Here is a 10,928-nt window from a genome sequence, read left to right as displayed (position 1 = left end):
ACTTTGATAGCAAAACATATTCCCTGAATAGCGCTCATTTTTTCTGCATCATTTCTAACAGTGGAAAGTACCTTAAACACTTGACCCAAGCAAAAAGATATTTTTGGATTCGATTTTTCTGGAAACAAAGCAGAAGTTCTCCCAAGAGTAATACAGATGTTAATTGTAAGATTGTCAGTGTAAGCATTGGGATCATTCACAGGAATCCTCGAAATTAATGTGTCCAGTATAGGGTCCAATAGTTGCTCGATATATGGTCTTGTTTCAGAATTAGAGTGAGAAACCATCTCACCCAATGCCCAAGCAGCATTATTGGATATGCCAATATTTGCATTGTTAATATTAATTGTTGTAATTTGAAGTATTTCTGAAAAAATTGGTTTTATAATATCCATGTTATCCCCGCCAAATTTGGCCAAGTCACCTAAACAAGCAAAGACACTTTGCTTGACATTTGGAAATCTGTCGTATCTCGAGAACACTTGGATGTATCCCAAAAAGTTGCATTTTTTAAGTACTGGTATGGACTCGAACCTAACGGACTCAATTATTGAACTAACAAGGTCTAAAGCGCATTCAATGACTTCTGGAATACCGTTATATGGATCGTCCGTGTCCTTGATTAAATTAACAGCCGAGTAAAGATTGTTAGAGATGCAGTGTTCAAGTACTGGTTCTGCGAACTTTGATGCGTCAGATCCAACAACAGTAAATATTTTGGATATCGCATCCATTGATCCGATTAAACATGGATGTTCAACGGGAAAAGTTTTCCATTTCTCAATCAATAGTGGTATTAGACTGTTCTCGAATTTTTGGTTATATACACTTGGTCCAATAGAGAAACAGAGAGTTGATATTGTATCGCACAAAATAAGTAGATTCCTGTATTTATAGGTGACAAGAGCTCTTGATATTGTTTCAATAATTTCGTCTAAAAAAGGTATCAGCGACAGAGATTGAGTTGAGTCTTCAATAAATGTGGCAGTTGCCGAACAAGCCGCTTCTTCAACTCTTTTGTTCGGATCCAATACACGCGTTAAAAGTGCCCTTACAGCGTCTGATAAAATTGGCTGTCCCTGTTGATGCGCCAACCAGGGAGCGAATCTGGAAATACACCAACAGGATATACTTCTGATCAATGGTTTTTTGTCGTTTGTAAGCTTAAATAAGTAATTCAGCACCTTTGGTAGAAATGGGGAGAGACCTCTTAAGCAACCTCTTGCAATTGCTCCAAGAGCCAATACTGCGCTTTCTTGTTTTTCCCAGTCCGAGTCCTGGAGTCTGTTCTCAATTAAAGGAAGCAAATCGTTGAGAATCTCATCACCGAAAACAACTGAAATGTGGTCTAGAGCGAGGGCAGAGGCTTTTCTGACAGTCCATTGATTTCCCCACGCTCCTATTTCAACTTCGTCCTCATTATCGCTATGGTTTCCCCGTCCCTGGTGGAATCTCGGGCCTATGGAATGTTGGTCGTCTTCTGCTTTATCCTCAAAGTGTGAAGGGTCCATTTCAATGTAGTCAAAGTCCGTAAATATCGCGTTATTTAGTAGACAAATAAGAAGTCTTGGGAGAAATTGCCTCAAGTAGCTCACTCCTTTTTCATTTCTGAGGTAAATTGGCCAAAATTCAAGACTCTCAAGTCTGAGGTTATAAGAATCAGCGTTATTATCCTCACAGCAACAGAGCATAAAGTCAATAATCACAGATACCCCCGAGCTATTTATGATAGTATTCGGGTCGTCTTCGATAATAGTAATAATGCCAACTACAACTAAAAGCCTAATTCTTCTGCTTTCCTGTTTGGCCATAATTCCAATAATCTGCCAATACGAGTTAAATAAGTCGCTCAACAGTTGGTTTTTTGTGAATAAGTGGTGTTGAGCGTACAGAGTTATACACTTGAGACTATAATGCACGGCGGTCTCGTTGTTGCTGAGAACCGGATGCAAGCCCTGGCATATCATAAACAACTTTGGGAGTATTATTTGTTTAGATATATCAATAAAAGACGAAAGTCTTTGTTTAGACTCCAAAGATACTGCAGAGTTTTCGCCGAGACAGAATTCCAATTCGTCTTCGCAAATCTTATACAAACAGTCAAAGGCACCGTCTATACTGTCGTGAGTGGCCATATCAACAAGCTGTGACAAGTAGTGCACAAATTCAACAAGAAATGGCTTCCCCTGTTTCATATTTACAAAACTCGTAACTATCGTTCCAGCTGTGGACCTGATTAGCTTTTGAGAGTCGTTCAGGGCGGTTAAAGATGCCACCTTTACATACTCAAGTTGCTCAGGAGAGTTCAGGATCCCATATTGGAGCAGATAGTTTTTAAGAAGTAAGCCTGCTCTCTGACGCACATCAATTCCCTCGTTGCTGAGTTCTGAAAATATCAAAGCAAAATAACACGGTGCATCATCTGAGCTATTCACAAACGAATTTAGTGCATTTGTGACCTGAAACTGGACATTGCTGTCGGGAGAGTCCGCCTGTTTCAGAATATTAAGCACTTCTTGACATCTTACTGCATCTGATTTCCATTTTGTAGATGACATCTATCTCAGAATCAACCTGTTATTTATTTCCGTATTGCTTATCCAACCCTAATTCAACTATTAGATGTTATCGCAAGCTCTCGAGGGGGAGAAGAGTGAACGCTCCCACTTTGCAGTAGCCAACTACTCCCCTTGCTTTTCCCTAAGCACTTATCTTCGCTATTACTAGTGCAGTAAGACCTTCCCTTGAAAAAGAAAGAAAATTCCTGTTTAAAATACCAAGTCCCGTCTACACAAATTAATTATATTGCCTTAATTTGGGCATTAACTCAGGCAGTTTTGGCGGTACGGACCTTTGCCCATTTTAGTTTTGTGATGCCCGATGACAGTTCAGGGTGTGTATTTGCCCGACTAGCGAGAGAAGGCTGCTTGCGGAGGCCACCTACACGACTTGGCGAATGGTGAGAGGAATGCTGACTTTCACGCGAGCGGATGCGCAAGACGCTCATCACGACCTCTCCGAATCTCACATTGACTTCGCGAGACCGGAACGTGTTGTATCTTTGTGACCTGTCCTCTCAGGTGCGGAGCAACTCGATTTTTAACTCAACAAGGCCGTTCTTCGACGCAATATTGCGTGGACAGACGAGCTAGCAGAGAAGCAATGGCGGAGAAGACGACTCCTCGAGCGGAGCAGGTGAAGGAACGAAGCAAACTACATCTCTGTTTGCCCTCTTGCACTGGCCTGCCACTCACCTTTTCCTCGTTTCTAATTAGAGCCACTCCCGATTTTCCCACTGTCATGCCTTGCATGTCATGTATTTTTTACACATCATTAAATCAAAGTTTGGGCGGGAACCCCCGACAATGTATGGCAATTAGTGATTAATTACTATACGTCTCGCGCAATGAGACAAGAAATAAACAATCAAAGTAAGTAGAATTAAATAGTAAATGTATGCCGGTCAAATAAAAATATAATACGCCACCGATATAACTTCTGAGAGCCTAAATTGCAAATAGCAAATATAAAACTAGTTTAATTTAGCAACGTTGAAATAGGCGTTGGAAAGCGGTTAGGCCTAAGGCGACAATCGATCGATTTACTTAAGCAAGCCCAGACGAGCAAAGGAAGCGGAATATAAATATAGTAAACAACAAGATAGGTTTAATTTTTGTTTTTCACTTGGAGTCATAACACGATTCAACATGGTTAGGTATGCAGTTAAACCCGAAACTCCTTCAAAGAGTGTAAAGTGTAAGGGCACGGACCTCCGTGTAAGTTACAAAAATACATATGAGACGGCAACTGCAATAAAGGGGATGTATTTGCTGGACGCTCGTCAGTACCTGAACGACGTAATAGCGAAGAAGAGATGCGTGCCGTTTAGGAGATTTAACGGTGGCGTGGGAAGGACGGCAAAGGCAAACGAGTTTAAACTGACACAAGGTAGATTTCCAGAGAAGTCCTGTAGATTCCTTTTGGATTTGCTTCAGAACGCCGAGAGCAACTGTGAGATGAAGGGTTTGGACATCGATCGTTTGATGTTGGTGTCGGTAGTTGTTACACAGGCACCAGCCAATAGAAGAAGGACATTTAGAGCTCACGGTCGCATAACTCCCTTTAAGAGCCAGCCTTGTAACATACAGATGATATTCAAGGAGATGGACGACGCCGTAGAACAGCCGAAGGACATTGAGAACCAGAAGGTGATCAAGTTGACGAAGAAGCAACTGGCTCGCAGGAAACTCCGCGTAGGTGCCAAAAACTGAATTACTTTTGGTATTCGTATAATGGTCACTCGAGTCAACAGTGAATTAACTACACTGGACCGACACTAGTGTTAATGACTGCTCTTTGTACTGCAGTGTGTAGAGAGAAGTACCTTCTTTCACTTAAGGCGAATATTCGGTCGTGCAGACGTTTTACTTCCACAATCACAGACATTCTAACTCGCGACCGCTTAGAAAAATAACTGTTTTATATCTGAATAAAACTTTCTGGGGTTGTTACATTCTCAGTTAGCCGATTGGTAAGTTTTATTTAAACGGGTGTCTTTTGTTGTCTTGCAATAATTGTGTCTTTTTGTTGTTAAGGATCAACCCACGCAGTTTTGAGCCACTCAGTGTTTAGGTATTTTTTGGCTTTGTCTCTGTTGGTTGCGGTTTTAGCCGAAGGTACGGGAAAGATGCCACGGGCCCCGACTTTACGCCACTAAATTATTTAGGCTCCCTAAAAATTAAATGCGAGGGAAATTCGTAATAAGGTATCGAGAAATTAAGACATCACATATACCTGAAAATCGTTCTTGTTACGCAACGTAACCACTCTATTGGAACATTAGTGCGTATAAAAAGGCCCTTGTTTCCTTTTCCACCGAGAAGTGTACACCGCTGAAGCAGCAAGAGTCACTCACTATATTGCGTGTGGAAGTTCTTTTTGTTTAAAGAAATGGGATTTTGTTCGCGTTTGGATTTAGGTCCTGGATCGGAATCCGTAGAAGCTTCAAAGTCGGTGGCGGAACTAAGCTCTTATCTCCTACACGATTCCGTTCCGGTATCGGAACCCAATCTGAACTCCAAGAAGCACTACAGGGATCAGGTGGGAGAGAGCTTCTACCTTACGACTGCCATAAACTACACAAACGGCGCTCCCCATATGGGACACGCTTATGAGATAGTAGCGTCTGACATACTGGTGAGGATGGCAAGGTTGTTCGGCTTGGACGCGAGGCTACAAACGGGGACGGACGAACACGGACAAAAGATATCAAACATCGCGGAGGAGCAAAAAATAACTCCCAAAGAGCTTTGCGACGCAAACGTGGTTCAATTCAAGTCAATGAACGACAAGTTGAACATCAAGGCGGACAGGTTCATAAGGACTACAGACAGTGACCACTACCTGTCTTCCCAGGACATGTGGAGAAGATGCGAGTTAAACGGCGATATATATCTGGGAAAATACACGGGCTGGTACAACGTGAGAGAGGAGAATTTCGTGACAGAGTTGGAGGCAAAGTTATCCGACTACAAGGATCCTGTATCTGGAGTTCCGCTGAAAAAGATGGAGGAGCCCTCTTACTTCTTCAGAATCTCAAAATACATAGGTTCGATAAGAAATTACATACTGGATCACCCAGAGTTCGTGCAGCCGGAGTCCAGCAGAGAAAGCATACTCTCAAAACTGGAGCCACTGGTCAGTGATTCAGAGGACCTTTCGATAAGTAGAACAACCTTTTCGTGGGGAATACCCGTTCCAAACGACCCGGATCACGTAATGTATGTTTGGTTTGACGCCTTGACAAACTATTTAACGGGATTGAATTGGAATGGAGACGACAAATCCTTGTATAACAAATACTGGAAAAACGCCGTACACATAGTTGGTAAGGACATAACTTGGTTTCACTGTGTAGTTTGGCCGGCAATGCTGATGAGCATTGGAGTTGACTTGCCCAGAACAGTTTTCTCGCACGGATTTGTAACGGCCTCTGACGGTAAAAAAATGAGTAAGAGCTTGGGGAATGTAGTAGATCCTGTTGAACAACTTTCCGAGGTTGGTTCTGACGCATTCAGGTACTACTTGGCAAAGGAAGGCCGTTTTGGAAACGACATAAAGTACCAATTTTCATCTTTGGTTGACTACAACAATGGTGAATTGGCCGACTCTTTTGGAAATCTCGTTTCTAGAATAACAAACCTTGCAACCAAACACTGCGACGGAGTTGTTCCTCATCCCTCCAAAGAGGTGCGATTTGAGTCTCTTCCTGTCGATATGGAAACCAACTTTCAAAACTACTTTGATTCCTGGAGGTCGTTTAGGTTAGACGAATGCGCCCAGATTCCACTTAACATGTCCAGAAGCATAAACAAATTTCTCACGGAACAGGCTCCATGGGACTCGACAAACGGGAAAACTCGAGAGGAGAGGATAGAGGGCATCAGGATAGTGTTGGAGGGGGTTTACTGCGTCGCTTTGTTGTTGAGTCCGTTCACGACAGTCTCCTGCGACGAGGTTTTCCGCAGGTTGGGAACTCCTCCCAAAACAATCCCAAACACGAGCACAAAATACGACAATCTCAAGCCAGGCACCCCGATCTGCGTCGGGGACCCTTTATTCAAAAGAATATCCTGCAAAAAGAGCAAGACATTCGAGGAACTAAAGGCGGAGAAAAAGGAGAGGGAAAGCAAGAGGATTTCAAACTCAAAGCGAGGACAAAAAGAGCCGAGGGAATAGAAATGGAGTTAAACAAGTAGGTACAATATATCGCTCCGGGCAACCCATACGCGTTTCTTCCACCCATGCACTTGCCGTGATTAAACATGCCCTAGGTACATTACACATGCATGCATGCATGCATGTTGCTTTTTAAATTGAAAAAATTTCATTAAAAGTGACTGGTGTCTGGTTAGTGGTATCCAGCGAAACAATATACGTAAATATGAACACGGATGTGTCTCGGAACGCTCTTGACCGGGAGTGGTCTTCAGCGTCTAAATAGTAAAGGCCCTCGTCCTCGTCTGCGTCATTTAACAGCAGTCTGACACAAGGGACAGACGGCATTCCTAAGAAGCCATAAATCAATGCAGTCCTCGTGAAATACGTGGTCGCAGGTCAGACAGCGCGTGAGGTCTTCGCTGAAGAAGTCGTTCAGACAAATAATGCAATTGTCCTGCAAAGCTAAGTGTTTTTTTCCATCGCATTTGTCCTTCTCCTTAATGTCTTTCCACTCACTGTAGGTTTTTACAGGTAGATTTTCCAATTTACTTATTATATACGCCTTGAATTTGTTCTCCGAGTACTCGTTTGAGACCACGGAGGGGAAGAGAAAGTAGAAAAAGAAGAGCATTCCAACAATTCTGAAGGTGCAGATCAACATTGTAATAAGGTAGAATGACCATAAATTGGAACCGAAGTCGACCTTGACCAAATTACTTACAAAGCCAAGCGAACTGCCGTTAAGTAGATAGTGCGAGGTCTGACTCAACATATGCGAATTCTCAACCAAATCGCTTCTATTCAATCTGTTTAAAGCTGACCCCTGGTTTTCATAGTCGTATTCACCGCTAAAGGGTCTCACGGAAAGAATCCAGTAGAAGCCAGCGGAAAACCAAATGTAATAGAACAGGGAGAACAGCCGGCCTGCTTTCCACGTTTCGGACTGGGTGAGTCTTTTGACGGACTGCAAAATAAACAGAATCCTGCCGCTCGTTGAGCTCTGCACACTTTGTTTGTTGAGTATCAGCTTGTAACTCGTCCTGAATGCGACTTGCACTAACTGAAGCAGTCCATGAGTCAGTAACCAAACAGTCAAGTACGGACTCCCCTCGTAGTTGTATTCAAAGTTGTACGACACATACAAAGTCGTGAACACGCCCATTGCGGAGAATGATACGATACACGTGTTTAAAGTTCCATTTAAAAACCTCAGAGTCTTTTCCGGGTAGTTGCAAACTAGCTGCATCAACGAATCCTCGGATTCACACTCTCCGCGTAAATAGCTGCCGGACCTGTTGTTGCTGAGGCTGCTGCTGTTAGTACCATTACTGCCATCGCTATAGGCATCGCTGGTATTGTTATTGTAGTTGCTTCTGTCGCAGTCGCGTCCGTTATGAGGCGAGCCGCTCCCGTATATGCTTCTCAGTGAACTCTCTCTTCGAGGAGATAAAACTGTATTTCTAGAAGCCGTCCCGAACAAAGGCTGTATGCTCAAGTACCTTCTACAGAAAGTGTTTATCCTTTCCTTAATCAACATTATTTTAAATTTTAACTTAAAAATATTTCGGTTTTTAAAATATTTTATTGAACTAAAAATAGCCACATTATTTCTTTTATGGATGCTCTTAGACACAATATTGCCATTGTAGTTTCTCTCATTTTTCATCATTATCCGTAGTTACCTGTCTTTTGCTTTATTAAATCTCTACACCAGTTCTCCACAATCCATTGTATACACCTTGCTTGCGTACTGTTTCTGTTAACCAACTAATATCCTGCTCGAAGTATAACTGCATGCACTGATTATACCTGATGCTTTACTATATAGCTAACGTCTGGTCTGCAATATCTTTTGCATGAAAAAATCCAGGAAAACCTTTGGAAAACAACACCCTTCTTGCTGCCTTAAACATACACTGTACACTTGCGAACCTGCTTATATCCGCCCATATCCTACATGCCCTCTCATGCATGCAAAATATTATTTTATGCTTTTTCTCTCTGCGCCTAGTACGTACTCCCGTCACCCAGCACTTTTCTTACATTTATCTACGTACCCATTCTCTATTCTATTATCGTATATTTGTTTAATATCTATTTTGAATGTTACCGCCGACGTGCGTGTCTCTGCGACGGGTACCGGTTTGGGCGGCAGCGCAGTGGTCTGTAAGCGCGCACATGGTTGGTGATAAGTTGAGCGGCTGAATTTATTTCTATATGCTATTGCTATTGTGGCAATGTACAAATACTGATGCTGTAATATAAATTAAATAGCCACGGCAATTGGTGTTAAGATGGGACGGCGTCTCTGACAAAACAATGTTAAAATTAAATAGCAGTAAATAGACAAGGACAGTAATCTACTCCTTGTGCGGTTCCAAGAACAGAAACACCTTGCTGAGAATCAATCTTTACTTGTGGTTTACGCCTTTATCATTAGGGTTTGGGACGAGAGTCAAATTTTGTTCTTTCCCGGACTTGTTTGTTTTGTGTCAGGTATATAGAGCGGACTGAGGCAGGAGCTTTGCGTAGGTAACTTAGACAAGAAGAATTACTCGGATTTGAGACTTTGGACTGAAAACAAGAATGTCCCCAAGAGTAACATATCGCAGAAAGTGTCGTTATAACACCCCGTCTAACAGAGTTAGAGTGGTGAAGACCCCGGGTGGCAGGAATTTGGTGCATAACATAGGAAAGGTCTACTCCAGACCGAAATGCGGAGACTGCAAGAGGCCACTCCAGGGAATCCCTGCGTGCGCTCCTTACGAGAGAAAACACCTTAAGAAGCGTGAAAGAACGGTTTCCCGTGCCTACGGAGGGACTAAATGTGCTGCATGTGTACGTCAGAGGATTCTGAGAGCATTTTTGCTTGAGGAACAAAAGGTAGTTAAAAGTGTTATTGCGGAAAAAGAGCAGCTTAAGAAGAGCGAAGAGAAACAACCAAAGTCGAGCAAGAAGTCTTCCTCGAACAGCGGCTCTAAGCAAGGCTCAAACAAAAAGAAGTGAATGGCGACATTCAGCCAGCTAGAATATTGTGAAGCGGTAGAATATAACAAAACGCCTACGTAGTTTAGTTTATTAATGATATTGTTATTTGAGTTTCCCGTTATAGACGAAAACCGTACTATGGACTTTGTTGACCTGACTCTTCCGGCTTGGGAGGAAGTCTTTTCAGCTCCTTTTTCACTGTAATGGAGTCGGGAATCGTCGACTCTGCCTCTTTCCCACTCGTTCCAGTGCGTCTTGGACTCTCAGACTTTGCCGGACGGTGAAGACAAACCCTTCTCTTCTCCAAGGGGAATGCTGAGGAACAAACGCCGCTGTGGCCTTTGCTCCTCTCTTGTCCGCTGTCGCTCCCGCTGTCGCTGTACTTCTTTTCGCATTCGTCCTGACCTTGGTTCTCCAGCATCCCCAACACCATTGACTCCTTTGCCTTTTTAGACTCACTGAACCTCACCTGTCTGAGTTTCTCGGCGTAGTCCTTAACTTGTCTTCCGAAATCGTTCACTGTTAAGTTATATATATAGTCATTCTCGTACTTCTCTTGCAGAGCCTCATAGTACTCGCTCTCCCAAAGTTTTTGTATCTTCTTTTTCGTCTCTATTGTGCTGTATAACCTCCATATCCTCCTCCTTGACTCTAACAATGAACGTCTCATTGACAAGAAAGATACATAGTCCTTGAACATCTGCACCTCATCATAACGCAGGTTCTGCGGAAAGGGGTACTTTGAGTAGTATATCTCCTCGTCCGTGCAGTTATTCAATACATAACTTGCATTCGCGTCTATTCTAAGTCTCGCTTCTGGCATTACCGAGCACAACTGGACCGCAACTAAATGCTCCAAACTCTCGTATCTCGACAACTTCGCCAAATAATATCTATACTGATACTGATACTCTATCTGGTACTTATATATAGACGCACTGGTCTCAGCGTGCGCTTTTAATCTTAACCTCATCGCTATTTCAGAAAGCTGAATTGGGTTTGCTTGGGAGACCGAAACCCTCCTATTCTCGAAACCTATTGATAGATTGCTATAGTCAAACATTCTATTTTGTCCCCGCTCTGTCCTTTTCTTTGACACCACCTAATTTACCAACTCTCTCAACTCCGCTGTTCTTCACCTCGTGTGGCAAGAGCAAATATCACACAACAAAGACCAGAAAAAAAGATCTGAATTGTGTATGGCGCCAAACATGCCTTTG

At 42.8% G+C, this 10,928-nt stretch overlaps 6 protein-coding genes across 6 annotated transcripts; 3 read left to right on the top strand and 3 right to left on the bottom strand.

Annotated features, from left to right (window-relative positions):
* Nucleotides 1-16: 16 nt before the first annotated feature.
* Nucleotides 17-2,558, bottom strand: FG386_002118 (importin beta like ARM repeat alpha superhelix; the record flags this gene model as incomplete). The annotated part of the gene is made up of 1 exon (XM_067341466.1): nucleotides 17-2,558. A coding segment is annotated over one exon (2,542 nt), but the record flags the coding sequence as incomplete, so codon positions are not given.
* A 1,149-nt stretch (nucleotides 2,559-3,707) lies between these two features.
* Nucleotides 3,708-4,271, top strand: FG386_002116 (ribosomal protein L17; the record flags this gene model as incomplete). Its single annotated transcript, XM_067341464.1, has 1 exon — nucleotides 3,708-4,271. The coding sequence occupies one exon, from the start codon at nucleotides 3,708-3,710 to the stop codon at nucleotides 4,269-4,271; it is 564 nt and encodes a 187-aa protein (XP_067197550.1).
* A 679-nt stretch (nucleotides 4,272-4,950) lies between these two features.
* FG386_002115 (methionyl-tRNA synthetase of bacterial origin) lies at nucleotides 4,951-6,738 on the top strand (the record flags this gene model as incomplete). Its single annotated transcript, XM_067341463.1, has 1 exon — nucleotides 4,951-6,738. One exon carries the CDS (start codon nucleotides 4,951-4,953, stop codon nucleotides 6,736-6,738), a length of 1,788 nt encoding a protein of 595 aa, XP_067197549.1.
* Nucleotides 6,739-7,027: 289 nt separating this feature from the next.
* On the bottom strand, nucleotides 7,028-8,389 carry FG386_002114 (uncharacterized protein; the record flags this gene model as incomplete). Its single annotated transcript, XM_067341462.1, has 1 exon — nucleotides 7,028-8,389. One exon carries the CDS (start codon nucleotides 8,387-8,389, stop codon nucleotides 7,028-7,030), a length of 1,362 nt encoding a protein of 453 aa, XP_067197548.1.
* Nucleotides 8,390-9,306: 917 nt separating this feature from the next.
* FG386_002113 (60S ribosomal protein L34) lies at nucleotides 9,307-9,726 on the top strand (the record flags this gene model as incomplete). Its single annotated transcript, XM_067341461.1, has 1 exon — nucleotides 9,307-9,726. One exon carries the CDS (start codon nucleotides 9,307-9,309, stop codon nucleotides 9,724-9,726), a length of 420 nt encoding a protein of 139 aa, XP_067197547.1.
* Nucleotides 9,727-9,844: 118 nt separating this feature from the next.
* Nucleotides 9,845-10,771, bottom strand: FG386_002112 (uncharacterized protein; the record flags this gene model as incomplete). The annotated part of the gene is made up of 1 exon (XM_067341460.1): nucleotides 9,845-10,771. One exon carries the CDS (start codon nucleotides 10,769-10,771, stop codon nucleotides 9,845-9,847), a length of 927 nt encoding a protein of 308 aa, XP_067197546.1.
* Between the last annotated feature and the right edge of the window lie 157 nt (nucleotides 10,772-10,928).

This window comes from Cryptosporidium ryanae (genome assembly GCF_009792415.1).
Source record: "Cryptosporidium ryanae isolate 45019 chromosome Unknown contig_33, whole genome shotgun sequence".
Lineage (NCBI taxonomy): Eukaryota > Apicomplexa > Conoidasida > Eucoccidiorida > Cryptosporidiidae > Cryptosporidium > Cryptosporidium ryanae.
The sequence above is the reverse complement of the archived record's forward strand: the minus strand, read 5'-3'. Positions and strand labels throughout refer to the sequence as shown.